Source organism: Gigantopelta aegis, chromosome 14 (genome assembly GCF_016097555.1).
Source record: "Gigantopelta aegis isolate Gae_Host chromosome 14, Gae_host_genome, whole genome shotgun sequence".
Lineage (NCBI taxonomy): Eukaryota > Metazoa > Mollusca > Gastropoda > Neomphalida > Peltospiridae > Gigantopelta > Gigantopelta aegis.
This window is the reverse complement of record NC_054712.1, coordinates 48,611,393-48,630,182: the sequence shown is the minus strand read 5'-3', so window position 1 is coordinate 48,630,182 and position 18,790 is coordinate 48,611,393. Positions and strand designations below refer to the sequence as shown.

The 18,790-nt window shown below is 36.4% G+C and overlaps 1 protein-coding gene across 1 annotated transcript in view; it reads left to right on the top strand.

Annotated features, from left to right (window-relative positions):
• Positions 1-1,064: 1,064 nt before the first annotated feature.
• LOC121388494 (pre-mRNA-splicing factor ATP-dependent RNA helicase PRP16-like) overlaps positions 1,065-18,790 on the top strand; it is a 70,720-nt gene continuing 52,994 nt past the window's right edge. Inside the window, exons 1-17 of the mRNA XM_041519849.1 lie at positions 1,065-1,883; positions 2,331-2,503; positions 3,164-3,307; positions 3,878-4,082; positions 4,629-4,741; positions 6,238-6,455; positions 7,038-7,223; positions 8,564-8,722; positions 10,970-11,116; positions 12,274-12,354; positions 13,618-13,779; positions 14,051-14,197; positions 14,811-15,021; positions 15,332-15,394; positions 16,567-16,722; positions 17,837-17,937; positions 18,563-18,609. Of these exons, the coding sequence (XP_041375783.1) occupies positions 1,573-1,883; positions 2,331-2,503; positions 3,164-3,307; positions 3,878-4,082; positions 4,629-4,741; positions 6,238-6,455; positions 7,038-7,223; positions 8,564-8,722; positions 10,970-11,116; positions 12,274-12,354; positions 13,618-13,779; positions 14,051-14,197; positions 14,811-15,021; positions 15,332-15,394; positions 16,567-16,722; positions 17,837-17,937; positions 18,563-18,609 (2,624 nt within the window). The 5' untranslated portion in view covers positions 1,065-1,572. The remainder of the gene's footprint in view (positions 1,884-2,330; positions 2,504-3,163; positions 3,308-3,877; positions 4,083-4,628; positions 4,742-6,237; positions 6,456-7,037; positions 7,224-8,563; positions 8,723-10,969; positions 11,117-12,273; positions 12,355-13,617; positions 13,780-14,050; positions 14,198-14,810; positions 15,022-15,331; positions 15,395-16,566; positions 16,723-17,836; positions 17,938-18,562; positions 18,610-18,790) is intronic.

The window sequence follows — 18,790 nt, the reverse complement described above, 5'->3', positions numbered from 1 at the left end:
CACACACACACACACACACACACACACACACACACACACACACACACACACACACACACACACACACACACACACACACACACACACATATAAACGAGAAAACGGGAAAGCTATTATATATACATGTATTTCTTTAACAACAAATTACTTCATTAAAATTGTGCAACTTATTTCTTTAATTCAAATACTTGTAATAACGTATTTTATAATATATAATAAAATAATAACAACAATAATAATTTAAAACCCTCTCTCTCTCTCTCTCTCTCTCTCTCTCTCTCTCTCTCTCTCTCTCTCTCTCTCTCTCTCTCTCTCTCTCTCTCTCTCTCTCTCTCTCTCTCTCTCTCTCTCTCTCTCTCTGCAAGGCTCAATGGGTAGGTGTAAACCACTTGCACCGACCAGTGATCCATAACTGGTTCAACAAAGGCCATGGTTTGTGCTATCCTGCCTGTGGGAAGCGCAAATAAAAGATCCCTTGCTGCCTGTCGTAAAAGAGTAGCCTATGTGGCGACAGCGGGTTTCCTCTAAAAACAATCTGTGTGGTCCTTAACCATATGTCTGACGCCATATAACCGTAAATAAAATGTGTTGAGTGCGTCGTTAAATAAAACACTTCTTTCTTTCTCTCCCCACCATGTAGATACCAAATAACTGTAGTTTAAAATGTGCTAACAGGAGCCTTAGCTATGGTGGGGGTTTTTTTTGGGGGGGGGGTTGGGGGGTAGATACATTTTTGGAACGAACGAGCGTGGTAGGCTCTGAAATACCATTTTGCAGCCATTTCAGGGAGGTTACATACTTAAAACGTCAATATCAATAACCAATAAGTTTCTATTATTTTTACTGGATTTTTGTCGTTTGTTGGGGGCACCTTGACCTCCACACCCCGCCTAACACACACACCCGCTAGCTACGGCCCTGGTTAAAGTATAGAAACATTCCTTTCCTTTTTCCCTATACCAAACGCTCATCGTAACATACTGATAATTTCCATGGACTCGTTTTAGTACTATTACAATGCGACGTGATTTTCCTTACTTTATAGACAGAAGAGTTCCAAAATGGTTGTTGAAACGTTTTTAGTTTAAGATTTTCCATGTATGATCAAGGATAATCAACTTTGGCACCGATGTAAACATTCAAAACGTGTATTTTATGTGTACTGCCAATGACTTGTGTAAATAAATGCCAATATTCGTGAAAATGCCAATGGTTATGATCATAAAGTTTGATTTTAAACTGTCAAATTACGTGCTTTAACTTTAAAAATGTAACTAACTAAGCATCATTACAATCGAAGTTACGTAAAATCAGATGTTTTACTAGTCTTTAAAAAAAACACCCATATATTTTTATGTAGACTACTTTAGACTTATGTTCCAAGAGACCTGTGGACAATTAAAATCTGAATTATAAACTTAAGTGAGCAAAATTAAATGACGGTTAAATGTGAATGGTTAGCTGTCATGTACAATGACAATAACAATGTTAGTGTTTAGAAAACATTAATTAATTGTTTTATTAATTACTACATTTTGACATTTATAACAGTAACTGCATAACAAGTAGAACATGGCAAGTGTTGAGTTTGATGACGATTCAGAAATACATTGTTTGGAAGGTACTCCAAGTGTTCAGAAAGGTGGGCTGATGATAATGAAAAAGAAACAACCATCAGAAGATAATGCCATTGTTTTTAAAAAGCCACCAAAAATATCTTTGCTTGGCTTAGACAAACTTGCATCAGCAAAACGGGCTTTAGAAAGCAATGTCCCAATGTCACCCAAGAGATCTAAAGTACTTTCATACAAAGATGATGATGACGATGATGTTGAAGAAGATGACAGAAAGCAATCCTTCAAGTCTAAAGATTACAAAGAAAGGTAAAACATTTTTTTTCAAATTCAGTTCCAAATTCACCTAATATTAAAATATTACGAATACAAGTGCCAAAAACAAATGAGTTCAATACATTGTATATACTTCACCAATCTTTACAGTAATTTTATTTAATGCCCAGAATTAAAAATGTCATAAATTGTTTCTTTACAACCATAAACACTTTAAATTCTTCTTTTATATATAATATTGTATGTATGTATGTATGTATGTATGTATATATATATATATATATATATATATATATATATATATATATATATATATATATATATATATATATATATATATATATGCATGCATGCATACCACAAAAACAAAATAGAAATGATATTGTATTCCTCAAATGATGTTTTGTTCATTACTGCAATAGTTTTTAATGTAATATCCTCTCTCATTCATTCTGTATTTATTTAAATTGTTTTCTGTAGACATTACCGTTCTGCTAAAGAAGAAACGCCTTCTCACCCTGGTGGTGTGAGCAGTCAAGCTAAAGAAAGAATGAAGAAACACAGGGAAAGAGACCGAGGTGTTTACGCATCAACTAAAGACCGAGGCAGAGATAGAGAAGAGGACAGGTCTAGAAAGCACAGAGGTCAACGTGGTAGGTTTCCATTTGAATTTTAACATTAAATAATGAGTAAGAAACAGTTACATGGAGGTGGGTGGTGAGGAGAGATACGTTATTTTTAGAAATCACCAACTAACTGGATATTGTTTGGATTTTTAAAATGTTAGTCTTAATAAAAATAATTAGCTTTTTTATGGAGTAACTCTAGGTGACTTAACATTTTTGACAACTAAAGAGTAGGGATTTTTTTGAGAGGGTAAAAATAAGTAAAATTCCATACCCTGAAATTTTGTGAGGGTATGCAGGAGATAATATTTGATGTGATATTTATAATTTAAGTAACTGATTGTTTGGTTAAATGAATAATATCGGCATAACCTAATCAATGACTTTAAACTTGTATTTGAACTTATATTTTTGTATTTGTAGCTGATACTGTCAATATCTTATTATGCAGTTAAATGTTATTATTCAGAGACAGACACAGCAGAGACAGGGACAGTGAGAGACAGTAAATATCTTATTATGAAGTTAAATGTTGTTATTCAGAGAGAAACAGCAGAGAGAGGGACAGTGAGAGACATAGTAAATATATTATTATGAAGTTAAATGCTGTTATTTAGAGAGACACAGCAGAACAGTGAGAGATATAGTAAATATCTTAATATTATGAAGTTAAATGTTGTTATTTAGAGAGATACAGCAAAGACAGGGACAGTGAGAGACGTTACCGAGACGATCGCTCAGACAGACGTGAGCGGAGCTACAGAGACTGGGAGGAAACACCAGGCCACAGCTACAGGGATGAGATCGCTACCCCTGAAATCAGAATTAAAGGTTTGACATATTGTCATAATTTCCACTGTAGCTCAGTAGTAGATGGCTTGTCTGCGGTATGATGGGTCGTATGATTGATCACACTTATAGCAGGGCTTACTCTGTCCATTGAGAAATGTAATCAAACTGGGTGGGTTGGGTGGTACATGTATCTGGGGTTTTTGGTTAGTAATCAAACTGGGTGGGTTGGGTGGTACATGTATCTGGGTTTTTTGGTTAGTAATCAAACTGGGTGGGTTGGGTGGTACATGTATCTGGGGTTTTTGGTTAGTAATCAAACTGGGTGGGTTGGGTGGTACATGTATCTGGGTTTTTTGGTTAGTAATCAAACTGGGTGGGTTGGGTGGTATATGTATCTGGGGTTTTTGGTTAGTAATCAAACTGGGTGGGTTGGGTGGTACATGTATCTGGGTTTTTGGGAGCGTTCAATACCATACATGTATATTAAGGCTGTCTTGTCTACAATGTCACTTTGTCAGACTAATTTAACTTTCTTTTCGTTAAGTTTACTAGTACAAATAAATTATGCAAGTTAGTGCTAATTTATTTTATATAATTTTCCATGAGCAGATACTCCATCCAGGTCGACCTGGGATGAAGATGATGACCTGACACCCCTGAAGAAGTCAGCATGGGATCTCCCGACCCCTACTCCTTCTCGCGATTCGGATAATGATTTCAGCGAGAGAAGTTTTAAAAACAGTAGTCGTCGAGGTCAAGACAGATCAGTGAGGTCAAAGCGTGACCGTGGTGGGTCACAGAGGTCAGACAGAAGGTAACTTGTGGTCTTTTAAACAGGTTTTCAACACACTTCAAATTACACTGATATATATATATATTTAGCAGGAATGTGATATTTTTTATTTTACCTTTATCTGATTATAATTTCTAGGTTTTTATAGAGTGGACTGGAGTTGATCTGAAATGCTAAACAATTAACTTTGTTTCACCATAGTCAGTTTTTATTTTTACATGGGTATTACCTCTCTGATGGATGGAATAAACTAAATGAAACTCAGTGTGAATTGTTTAAAAAGAAACTTTCAACTTAAAAGAGTGGTTTTTGGGGTTTTTTTTTAATGTATTGAGTTAGTACTATTAATTTAATTTTTATGTTATATATAGTTATGCAGAATGCAAAAAAGAAGTCTTTTATTTTAAAAGATAGCTAGTGCTATTAATTTAATTTTCATGTTATTTATAGTTATGCTGAAGTCAAAAAGAAGTCTTATGTGGAAATTATGCATGCGTATATATTGGGTTTTTTACATTAATAAAATGATGCATGGTATTCTATACAGATATATCTTTATTGTAACAGATCTAAGAAATACATTGATGACACCCCACGGGCCACACCAACATATAAGTATAATGAGTGGATGGAAGACAGAAGAAAGTTTCAGTACACACCGCGGAACTCTTCTCAGAAAGGTAGTGGCAGTTATCCAGGACATATTCAATAATTGCCAGACTATGACTAAATTAAACATTATTATCATGGATATTGTTACATTTTGCTTTTATTCCATTTGGTGACAAGAACAATGTTTTATAAACAGAATGATGAAAATGTATTTTAAAATGTTTTTGAAAAATCGTAATTTACTTTATATAATGAAATGGATAAAAAAAATCATCATAAATTGATGTAACCTCATTATTGTAATAATATTATGATAAAACATACTGAAGCTCATAATAGGGAAATATGTCTATATCATGAGTAGATATAAAATATGAATTTTATGTAATATATTTATATCATGAAATGGACTAAAATGTGAAATTCCTAAATTTATATGTTAAAATGCATAATATGTTATTATCGTAAACACATACTACTAGTATATAAAAGAGCTAAATTCTGAACTTCATACATGTATATATACCGGCCTCGGTGGCGTCGTGGCAGGCCATCGGTCTACAGGCTGGCAGGTACTGGGTTCGGATCCCAGTCGAGGCATGGGATTTTTAATCCAGATACCGACTCCAAACCCTGAGTGAGTGCTCCGCAAGGCTCAATGGGTAGGTGTAAACCACTTGCACCGACCAGTGATCCATAACTGGTTCAACTAAGGCCATGGTTTGTGCTATCCTGCCTGTGGGAAGCGCAAATAAAAGATCCCTTGCTGCCAATCGGAAGAGTAGCCCATGTAGTGGCGACAGCGGGTTTCCTCTCAAAATCTGTGTGGTCCTTAACCATATGTCTGACGCCATATAACCGTAAATAAAATGTGTTGAGTGCGTCGTTAAATAAAACATTTCTTTCTTTCTTTCATACATGTATATAAGTAATATATTAATATGGTAAAATTAATAAAGAAAATTTGAGGTTCATGTAATAAGGAAGGAAATGTTTTCTTTAACGATTCACTCAACACATTTTATTTACGGTTATATGGCGTCAGTTCATGTAATAAAGATAAAAAAGAGGTTATTTATCTTATTACTAGATAAAATATGAAATTCGTATTACATGTCATATATTAATATGATGAAGTAATTAAATTTCTGTCATTAAAATTTAACTTCATCCCTTTGATCCAGCAGTAGCAATGGGAGTTTGTTCATTGCTCGATGAACGTAAAATTAACGTCGTCAGGGAACATCATATCTGGTGACGTCACTTTATATTGGTACTTTGTGTACCTGAACATTATTGTTTAAGAACCAGAAAAGAATTAAAAATAATATCTTAACTTTTATTGTTATTATTAGTAATTATGTTTCAAATGTAATTATAAGTATTGTCAGTTATTTCTTTTACGTTCATCTGGGTATGAAAACGGCTTCACTGATTCATACAGTTTGTGGATGATTTGTTTTTTTTATTTCATACCCTGATGAATGTAAAAGAAATAACAGACAATCCTGAACTATATTTTTAAGATTTGAAGTTAATTTTCTTCATCTGTTTGCTGTACCAGACAAGGAGAACCTTGAGTTCAGTGACGAGGATGAACGTCTGGACTGGGAGCGTGAACAGAAGCGGCTGGACCGCGAGTGGTACAACCTGGACGAGGGTTACGACAATGACCAGAACCCTTTCTCGGGGACCTCGGCCGAGTACACACGCAAGAAGGAGGAGGAGATGGAACAGAAGAAGAAGAAACGGATGTCGGCACAGCAACGCCAGATAAACAAGGTGCGGAAATCATTGTCATGTGATACGTCTGTTTCGTTGATGATATTTGTGATCTGGTGTATATGATTAATTTGTTGAAATGATTGATCTCACTCACTTATTGTGCACATGTGATCAGTTTGCAGACCTCGCCATGAAAAAAATTGAGGGGAGTAAATTAACCGCTTAACCATATGTCTGATGCCATATAACCACTGTCGCCACTTCATGGGCTATTCTTTTCGATTAGCAGCAAAGGATCTTTTATATGCACCATCCCACAGACAGGGTAGTACATACCACAGCCTTTGATATACCAGTTGTGGTGCACTGGCTGGAACAAGAAATAGCTGAATGGGCCCCACCAACGGGGATCGATCCCAGACCGACCGTGCATCAAGCGAGCGCTTTACCACTGGACTACATCCGGCCCCTTGTATAGTAGTTTTATATAAAATCTCTTGTTTAGAATTCTGTACATACAATTATGTCTTAATACGCCACTGGGCAAGAATTTAATGCTATTGTCACCGTCTCTGATAAATTAAGATAACTTAACTTTTTTTTGGTCTAAAAGTTACAATTTGAGTCTTTTGTTCACAGGATATTGAGATGTGGGAGACGAACCGGATGTTGCGAAGCGGCGTCGTTGCTAAGACTAATTTTGACGAAGACTTTGAGGAGGACAACGTTGCGCGTGTCCACCTCCTGGTTCTCAACATCGTGCCACCGTTCCTCGATGGCAGAATAGTGTTCACCAAGCAGCCTGAACCAGTCATTCCACTGAAGGTATGTGTAGTGTTCACCAAGCAGCCCGAACCAGTCATTCCACTGAAGGTATGTGTAGTGTTCACCAAGCAGCCCGAACCAGTCATTCCACTGAAGGTATGTGTAGTGTTCACCAAGCAGCCCGAACCAGTCATTCCACTGAAAGTATGTGTAGTGTTCACCAAGCAGCCCGAACCAGTCATTCCACTGAAGGTATGTGTAGTGTTCACCAAGCAGCCCGAACCAGTCATTCCACTGAAGGTATGTGTAGTGTTTGTTTACCAAGCAGCCTGAACCAGTCATTCCACTGAAGGTATGTGTAGTGTTTGTTCACCAAGCAGCCTGAACCAGTCATTCCACTGAAGGTATGTGTAGTGTTTGTTCACCAAGCAGCCCGAACTAGTCATTCCACTGAAGGTGTGTGTAGTGTTCACCAAGCAGCCTGAACCAGTCATTCCACCGAAATGTATGTGTAGTGTTCCCGAGCACCAGAACCAGTCATTCCACTGAAAGTATGTGTAGTGTGTAGCAGCCTGTTATGTGTAGTGTTTGTTCACCAAGCAGCCTGAACCAGTCATTCCACTGAAGGTATGTGTAGTGTTCACCAAGCAGCCTGAACCAGTCATTCCACTGAATGTGTGTATAGTGGCGGGTGTGGTTTTTATTGTACATTGAGTTTTCCATTTTCAAAGTTTAGCTTCAGTGATTTAAAGCTGTATTGCACTGTCATTCCATTGAAGGTTGGTATAGTAGTGGGTGTGGGTTTTATTTTCCATTGAGTTATTTTTGTCTACTGGTACTGATGTGAATGTATTTTCTGTTAAATCACCCATATGAACAACTAATCACACAATAACAGAACTAAAGTATGTCTGTGAAAGCTGGTATCTTTATTTGACTGTAAAACTTCTGTGTGTAAGCTGAAATTATTGGTCTTCGAGACGTATTTAAATCATATTGTGAATGTTTGACACCTACTAGGTTGTTGTTAAACATTCATTCATTCATTCATTCATGAGACATATTTGCTTATTATATAACATTTAGTGAAATATCTTAAAATATCAGTGAAATAAGTGTTCTCAGTCACTCAGTGGCGATAACACATTTTAGAGTGAAAATTTTACTATTTTACTCTAAAATGTGAATTGTCACTGTAGAAAGTGTTATCTTCACTGTAAGAAAGCCGGAACTATTTTACTGCTGGCTTTTTAAAAATAAACGTAAATTGCCAAAAGTTATATAATAAATAGAAAATTTCATGTTTTTCGTCAAATATGATTTATATCTCATCTCGTGAAGTTTGCAATCATATCACACTCATCGCAAAAAACATGAAATATCCTCTGTTTATTACCCAGGATCCCACCTCGGACATGGCGCTAGTGTCTAGGAAAGGCAGCGCGGTGGTTCGTGCACACCGAGAGCAGAAGGAGCGGAAGAAGGCTCAAGTCAAACACTGGGAGCTGGCGGGAACGCGGATCGGCGACATCATGGGGGTCAAGAAGAAGGAGGAAGAGGTTTGTTGAACGGGTTCAATTTTTTTCTTCATCTAGGGGTGAGACGTAGCAGTGGTAAAGTGTTCACTTGATGCACAGTCTAAGATTGATTCTCCCGGTCGGTGGGCCCATTGGGCTATTTCTCATTCCAGACAGTGCATCACGACTGGTATATCAAAGGCCATGGTATGTACTATTCTATCTGTGGAATGGCGCATAATTTTTTTTTTTTTGCTGTTAATGGAAAAATGTAGAGGGTTTCCTCTCTAAGACTAAATGTCAAAATTACCAAATGCTTAACATCCATTAGCCGATTATTAATAAATCAATGTGGTCTAGTGGTGTCAAAAACACCCCCTCCCCCCACCCAATTTTTTTTTTTTATTCTTCTGCATTCAAGCTTTATATAGTCGGGGCTTGAAATAGGAACTATTAAAATAGCAGGCCAAAAGAAATATGACCTGCTTAGAAAAAATATAGCCTGCTGGAAATAAGACAGTACAGGGTGAATGGAGGGTTTGAGACAGTGTGTGGAGAATTAGGACCTCAGAGATATATTTTAGAGCATTATAAAATTAAAATATAACAAAATCACGATCTTAGCCTTGGCTGAATAGAAGATGAGATGATCGTACACACACCTTGTCTCTTGAAAAGTGATATTGGGGTAAGTTTAGCAGGAGAATTTTTATTTCACTTGCTAGTTCTAAAAAATGGACTGTTTTATGCAGGCCGCTATTTCGAGCCATGATAGTTGATCATGCTTCAGATTTGGAATCCGGTTGTGTTGAAAAATACCACTGTCTGGATCTAATCTTTGGTGCCCCAAAGCTTGTCAAACGTCTTACAAGATACAGTTATTACATTATCTGGGGGTTTTTAATATATTAAAATCCTTTTCTTAAATCTTAAAGGTAGGATCGCCATCCAGTTGACCCGCTGAATAACCCAACAGAATACTGGCTATGAAGAGTTCATTTCCAAAATGCAATTTATGCCATTTTTCCACATTTTCAAGTTAGCTGTGATGTCTATGATATATAAACGAAATATAGTAAACATTAAAAAATATACTCAATAGTGATTTCCCTAGAAATTTGGCAAGGCATGGTAGACCAAACACTTTTGGGGTATTTTCACCATTTTCGGGGCACTTGTATTTCATTAAAAATAGACAAAAATTAATTGAAATAAACATTAATGTAATTTATGTCTTTGCATTAATAAATGAGTGGCAAAAGATATAAAAAGCATATTTTATTAATTAATAATACCTTTTTTGGTGTTTTATAAAGGCAGTTTTAGAATTAATTTCTGAAAAAGGCTTCTTTAATCTCAGGACAGCATGGTGCTGATTAAGGCAAGATGGCACTAAACTGTTGAGGCATGGTGCCATGCCATGCTAAAACAAACTAGGGAAATCACTACTCAAGGCTGTAACTATAACATACATTACAAAGTATAATTATAATCATTATTATGGTAGTATACTCTCAGGCTCACCAAATTCATTGAGTCAAGGCTGTAACTATAACATACATTACAAAGTATAATTATAATCATTATTATGGTAGTAAACTCTCAGGGTTAGCCCTGGCACTCGCCAAATTCATTGAGTCAAGGCTGTAACTATAACATACATTACAAAGTATAATTATAATCATTATTATGGTAGTATACTCTCAGGCTCACCAAATTCATTGAGTCAAGGCTGTAACTATAACATACATTACAAAGTATAATTATAATCATTATTATGGTAGTATACTCTCAGTGTTAGCCCTGGCACTCGCCAAATTCATTGAGTCAAGGCTGTAACTATAACATACATTACAAAGTATGATTATAATCATTATTATGGTAGTATACTCTCAGGGTTAGCCCTGGCACTCGCCAAATTCATTGAGTCAAGGCTGTAACTATAACATACATTACAAAGTATAATTATAATCATTATTATGGTAGTATACTCTCAGGGTTAGCCCTGACGCTCGCCAAATTCGCCAACTGCAAATTTTGAAAGCAGTTGGGGAATTTTTTTTTTTATTTGACGAAATAATTTTATTTAATAACTGACATTTAAAAAAAAAATTAACTGTTAATTTCTGCAATTTTTGAAGTTTTTAATGGACAGTTTGGCAAATTATTTTGCTTACCCAAACCTAGCCCTGAAGTCTCAGTAATCTGCTGAAGATGTTGTTACATATTAGCCCTACATATCTCACATGTTTGTGAAACTTGCATTGTATAATTTATTTAATCTTACAGCCAGAAAAGCAGGATGGTGACTTTAAGAAAGATCACAAGTTTGCGGACGTGATGAGTGCGAAAAATGTGGCCGTCAGTGACTTTGCCAAGCGGTGGTCGCTTAAACAACAACGACAGTACCTGCCCATATACGCAGTGAAGAATGAGGTAAGTGTATTTGTTCAAATAATTCTTATGGTAGGTTGCTTGAGATACAGTTCAGTGGTTAGAATACTCACCTGAAGTTGTAGTAGGTTTGAAAAAAGTCAAAATTGGTCCAGGGGGTGGATTGGGGGAGTAACTGTGTTGTTGAAAAACAAGTTTAATTAAAAAGAATAATAGTTTGTTTTGTTTAACGACACCACTGGAGCACATTGATTAATTAATCATCAGCTATTGGATGTCAAACATTTGGTAATTCTGACGTATTGTTTAATGACACCACTGGAGCCAAGTCCAGTCCAATATTTTTAACATGCTCAAATACAACTAGAGTTTTGAGCAAGTCTGTCCCGGGTTCCGTCTCTGGATAGCCAGTGTCCCGACCTGGGACAGATCCACTGGAGCACATTGATTAATTAATCATTGACTATTGGATGTCAAACATTTGGTAATTTTGACTCGTAGTCATCAGAGAAAACCTGCTATATTTTTCCTGTTGCAGCAAGGGATCTTTTATATGCACTTTCCCACACACAGACAGGAAAGCATATACCACAGCCTTTGTCCAGTTGTGGTGCACTGGTTGGAACGGGAATAAATAAAATAAATGCATATAGACTGTAGCAGTTTAATTCACGGACTCCCTCTCTAAGGGCCATAGGTCTCCTCTTGGGTTTCCTGGCAATCGTCTCAGGTACTTGCCCTCTTGATTGAACCAGGTTGTTGGGTTGGTTCCTCTCAGTCCCACCAGGACACCATGTTTGGTTCTAGTTTGTGATCATATGCTGCAGTTAACAATATTAGTTTCTTTTTTTATATTAACCTGACCTCTTTCCAAATGCATAATTCCCTTTATTTATTTATCCGACGCCATATAACCGTAAATAAAATGTGTTGTGTGCATCGTTAAATAAAACATTTCCTTCTTCTTTTCCCTTTATTTATAAGTTTCAGCTGTAACATTAAATTAAATTTTTAAGAAGGGTGTAACACACACACAAATTCAGGGGAATTGCAGGTCAATATACTGGTTGTCATTTGACAGAAATGAGCAGTTTCAATCACTATATTTAATTCTCGTAAAATGTATGTAATTAGATGTTTTTTGTGCTTATATAGGATAGAATTTTGCATTATTATAATAGCTATAACTATACTTTCAGCTGCTGAATATAATCCGAGATAACAGCATAGTTATCATTGTTGGAGAAACCGGATCGGGAAAAACAACACAGCTCACCCAGGTACTGTAGTGACGGTCATATTTTTTTTAATTTGCTTATTTTTCAGTTACGAAATATTACCATAATCCATGGCTTACCTTACCATGAGGTGAAAACATTTTCCAGTAGCTTATCTTTAAAATCTTGATGATTCTGTTCTCATGGTTTAGGGTTTTTTTCGTCTCATCTTTAAAAAGTAAAAAGACGAGATATAGGTATTACATTTGCGGCAGCCGTGGCGAAAATGATGGCTTTCTTTTCTTTTGCACAACTGATGTAATAAAGGCCATGGTATGTACTATCCTGTCTGTGGGATAGTGCATATATGGGATCCCTTGCTGCAAATCGAAAAGAGTAGCCCATGAGGTAGCGACAGCGGGTTTCCTCTCTCAATATCTGTGTGGTCCTTAACCATATGTCTGATGCCATATAACCGTAATTAAAATGTGTTGAGTGCGCCGTTAAATAAAACAGTTCCTTCCTTCCTGTCATGAAAATTATGTATGTACATAAAATTTAGTAATTAGAGTTTGGGTGCGAACGACGTAAAATGTATACACATGCATTTGTTCCACCCAGTTTACAGTTTGTGGAGGTGGAGACTTTCACCTACTACTTAGACTAAGTGTCGTAAACACTATTATAGACAAAATATAACTGTAGTTTACAATGTGTTGGGATGTCCATCCAGGACAGGAAAAAGGTTGGGGATGGGTAGGAGAGGGGGTCCCCCACGCTGTCATGTATAAGGGAGCACAAGCAGCCCGACTAGGGTTGGTAGCGGGTGAGGGTTGGTTTCGATGCTATTGAATTTGCAAATGTCCCGTGGGATAAAAGCCAAATAAAACATGTTGCGTAATTTCTTGAAGGTAATTTTAATGCATAATTTAGAGTGGTTCATCAAAATTGAAAATGGAGCGCAGTGGATAATTTTATCATGCTCATATACCACAAGGTTTTGAGCATGTCTGTCCCGGGTCCTGTCTCTGGATAGCCAGGGGCCCAATCCGGGACATGAAAATGGAGCTGATTGGTTGATTTGACTTAGTTGATCGAAAGGTGGCTCCTTGCAGGATCGCACATACAATGGCCATTTATACACCAGTTGTGGTGCACTGGCTGGAACGAGAAATAGCCCAATGGGCCCAACAACCGGGATCGATCCTAGACCAACTACGCAACAGGTTAGGGCTTTACTGCTGGGCTAAATCTCGTCCCTGGAATGTTGTTATACAAATATTACTTTTTTTATATACAACATACATGTGTATGTTATTTTACCAGTATCTTCACGAGGATGGCTACACCAAGTATGGGATGGTGGGGTGTACCCAGCCCAGAAGAGTAGCTGCAATGTCCGTGGCTAAACGAGTGTCCGAGGAAATGAATGTCAGGTTAGGCGAAGATGTGGGCTACGCTATACGGTTTGAAGATTGTACATCAGAGGTATGTTGAAGTTACAGATTGAAAGTGTCTTCTTTCTCTTTTGCCGTGTCTTTTGTGCTTTTAGAGTGCACGACTGGTGGTATTTTATGTTTTAGAACACAATGATAAAGTGCATGACTGATGGTATTTTATGTTTTAGAACACAATGGTAAAGTGCATGACCGATGGTATTTTATGTTTTAGAACACAATGATAAAGTGCATGACCGATGGTATTTTATGTTTTAGAACACAATGATAAAGTGCATGACCGATGGTATTTTATGTTTTAGAACACGGTGATAAAGTACATGACGGATGGTATCTTGTTGAGAGAATCCCTGCGTGAGTCGGACCTCGATAACTACAGTGCTGTGATCATGGACGAGGCTCACGAACGGTCACTCAACACAGATGTTCTGTTTGGTCTGCTGAGAGATGTGAGTTGTGTTTGTGATCTCTGTGAAAGGTCCATTCATAGGGTGATAAGAAGAAGAAATGTTTTGATTTAATGACACACTCGACACATTTTAATTATGGTTACTGTCAGGGTGAACAAATGATAGAAAAATATATTGTTACGGGCTGTTCACAATTATTGGTAGTTTCACCAACATACACTGTATAGTGGAGATAAAAGTGTTATTGACAGTTTACAGTTTTAAAATGAATGAAAAATGTATATTTGACAAAATGTACTTTTTATTTTTTTCATCTTTAAAACTTAAACTTAATATTTTGTCCAGAATATGAAAAATAAAAATATACCAACCTGTAAACAGCATTGTCTGCTTGTTATAGAATTTTGACGGGTCAAGGTTAGTAGACCAGTTTTTATTTTAATGTGTCGAAGCATTGTAATAATATAGCTAATTTTGAATTTGAATGATGTCGGTTTTCAAATGATATCACTGCATCTTACAATGATGTTTACCTTTTAAGAACGCTGGAAAAATTCCAATTTAAAACTGCTATTGAAATGTTTTGGTTTGAACATTACTATTAAATGCACCTAAATGTGTTAATCTGTTTTGCCTAAAATCTGTTGTCCAGGTTGTGGGTCGTCGACAAGACTTGAAACTCATTGTCACCTCGGCAACAATGGACGCCTCAAAGTTTGCCTCCTTCTTCGGCAACGTTCCAGTTTACATAATTCCTGGCCGAACATTTCCCGTTGATATCATGTACAGCAAGAATCCGGTTGAGGATTATGTGGACGCAGCTGTCAAACAGACCCTTCAGGTTCACCTCCAGGGAATAGAAGGTAAGTAGATACAGTGAGACCACGATAATCGGGACCCCAGTAGTCCAGAAACCCCACCACCTTACGGATACCCGACATACAAAACAAACTCTTATACATTCAGCTTCCGGAATCGGATGACCATTGTCCAAATAATTTTTTAAAAATAAAGACAAATTGCTTCAGTTGACCGGACGCAATTTCTTCCAACTGATCATTTAACTAGAAAAAAATTTGTGTTGTTCGATTATTCTTGTTTATTATATATTGCTTTTCTTTTCTTCAACAGCCATACACTTGTATGTTAATATTTGTTTTTAATGCTTTACAGGTGACATTTTGATATTTATGCCTGGTCAGGAAGATATTGAAGTTACCTGTGATTTGATTACAGGTATGTTTTTGTTATATTCATGACTTTGCTGTTCAGAAAACATGGTCATGTGTATATTGATATATATATTTAGTATTTATACAGATAAAATTTTAAGTTTATTGACTGAATTGGAATTGTTTTAGGTGAAGGGGATTTTTTGTTTTCTGTCTTAAATATCTGTTTTAACCATTTTGTTCAGTGTTTTGGTGTCGTACTTAGTGTATTGATTATGTTTTAATATAGACAGCTAAAATCTGATGCAGGACGTGAGTCCATTGGGCTATTTCTCATTCCAGTCAGTGCACCACGACGGGTATAACAAAGGCCGTGATATGTGCTATCCTGTCTGGGATGCTGCATATGAAATATCTTTTGCTGTTGATAAAGAAAGTACTCAATATCTGTGTGGTCCTTAACCATATGTCCAATGCCATATAACTGGAATTAATTAAAATGTGTTGAGTGTGTCGTTAAATAAAACATTCCTTTCTTCCTAATAAGAAATAAAAATTATAAAACATAGTTGGCATGCATGTTACAACAGCCTTAGATATTTGCTGTTTGCCAGCTTGTTTTCACCAGCCTGCATAAAAGAATTTAAAGTTATTTTGTATGTTTATTCAGAGGCGGATCTAGGGGGGCCTCAGGAGCCCGGGCACCCCCTAAATTTTGCAATAGTTATAATTTTATTATATATTAATTTTAATTTTTTTTTTACAATCCCCCTCCAACCTCCTCCAAAGTTCCCTTGGCATTTCACTTCATGTCACTGGGGGCATCCCCTAAATGGATTTTCTGGAACCTCCACTGGTTTATCAAATTATGTTGATAAGACTTGAGTCACTGTTTTATGTGTCTTTGTATTATTGAAGTCGATATTGAACAACTGGCTTTACGAGACAAGTCCACTGATAACAAAAAACAAAAACCTTTTACAGTGAAACCCCTCTAAACCGGACACTCCCGAGACCAACTAAGAAGTTCGGTTTTAAGAGGTTTCCAGTTTCGAGAAGTTCTGACCTGTATTGATATTGAAAAGGGACCATGAAAAACATTCGATTTTGAGGGAATTCCAGTTTACAGAGGGAATTCCTGTTTACAGAGGGAATTCCTGTTTACAGAGGGTCCGGTTTTGGGAAGTGTCACTGTATTAATCATAGTTCCGTTTTCACTGCATGTTCTATTTTCAGAGCGTCTTGAGGAACTGGATGACGCACCCGCTCTCACCATTCTGCCCATCTACTCTCAGCTGCCCAGCGATCTGCAGGCGAGGATCTTCGAGAAGGCCCCCGACGGAATCAGGAAGTGTATTGTGGCCACCAACATAGCCGAGACGTCGCTAACCGGTAAACACTGATACTTGCTGAATAACAGTTACACATTTTTAAACTGAATTTGGAATAGTTTACTCTTCATCACTGGGTGTTATTTTGTTCAGTCAGGTCAGTGACTCATGACTAATATTGTCAAAGGCTGTGGAATGTGCTATCATGTCTGTTGGAAAAGGTGTATAAAATATCCCTTGCTAATTAATGTGGAGATAAACAGGGTTGTTTCCCATTTGTAGATCAAGCAAGAATGACAGTTATTATGTTTGGCATATACTTCTGTGTAATAATTTTATCAAACTCATAAATATTAATTAGATTAACTTCACGTGTTATTTATAAATCACTTTTAGGCTTCTCTTGTTTTTTCAATGGATGGTGTAAAATTATTGTTTTGCTTTTACAAAAGAAATATAAGTATCGCTTGATGTTAGTTTCTCCTTTTTCTCCATTTCCGACAATAAAATTTTGTTTATAGATATATCTATGAATGTGCATCTTACAGAGATGCCAACCATTATGAATTTGGCGAAATCATTACAAATTTAAAGCATGGATTACGCTATTACTCTTGTTCGAAATTCTGATTTTTAGAAAGAAAATCGTAATTTTGCGTATTTGGTGTCGGATCGTATTTTGGAAGGCACGAATGTTGTTAACACCGGAGAAATGGAACTTTTTCCCTCTTCACTGTCAACAATCGTAGATTGGTTTCCTGCCTTGTTCTTTAAACTTATGGATTCCCAATAGTGAGCATAGCAATCGGTCTTCCGAACAGCGCCCATGTTTGCCAATTGGGTACGCCCTAAAACTTGACTTTACCACTTCTGAGCCATCACTGATAACATTCCTATTTTGGGCGTTGGGATTCCTATTTTTGAAGGCCTGGATTCCTATGACACTCCAACTAGGGTTGGCATCTCTGATCTTAATGCGTGTTAAAATTTTAATTAAATTTTTAAAAATTTTGTTTTATAAAATGTAATTATTAATTTTGTTTAAAACATGCATTAGATGAACATGTATGGATGCAAGTGTCAGCAACACCGATTATGTTTGTGGTAGGTGAGACATTTACTTCCGCAGAATTCTTGAAACAGTTGCATAAGACGTCATTGTTGTTTTGTTTCAGTGGATGGTATAATTTTTGTGATTGATGCTGGGTACTGTAAGCTGAAGGTGTTTAACCCTAAAATTGGTATGGATGCCCTGCAGATATTCCCCATCAGTCAGGTAAGTGACTGTTTACATACATGTTGGAATTTAACTTAATGTAAATCAGGATAGTTTTGTTAGTAAGAAATTAATACTAAAAATATTAAGCATGTTGGTATGCATTCTTTAAGTTACATTTACATAGCCTTATTTTAATGTTCAGAGGTATCTGTTCTTGTAACAATAATTCCGAGATACATTTTTCTTAAATCTTTAACATGTATATTAATACATTGATACCTTTCTAAACCGGATCACGTTGTCGACCTAGTATTTATCCAATTTAAACAGGATCCGGCATTTAAAGGTTTGCATTTTAGAATTTAAAAATATTCGGGACTATAAAACTTGGCCGGTTTTGACAGGATTCCAGTTTGTTCAGGATCCAGTTTAGGCAGGTTTCACTGTACTACAGAGTAAATACATAGAATATGCATGTAGTGAGCACACACAATTAATATATTATTTGGATAATCATTTCTGTCTTAATTGATCACATTTCAATAACTGATAAAGAAACTAGCACTAATTTAAGATTTTTAGACTAAACTATAAAGGTGTATAAATAGAGATTATTATACAAGCTAGTGTGCCATACTGATTTTACGACATGAGTTAATTATTATATATATATATATTGCAGGCCAATGCAAACCAAAGGTCAGGTCGTGCAGGCAGGACAGGCCCAGGGTTAGTGTTTCTTTACTTGTATAATGTTAGCTGTAAAAGAATCCAAATTGTTTGCTGTAGACGTTTAAACAACAAACAATGATTCTTGATGTCTTATACCAACAAATACATCTGAAACGTTCCAAATAAGTTGTTATACTATTGTATTATTTAGCTTCTTTGTACTGAAGATTTTAAATGT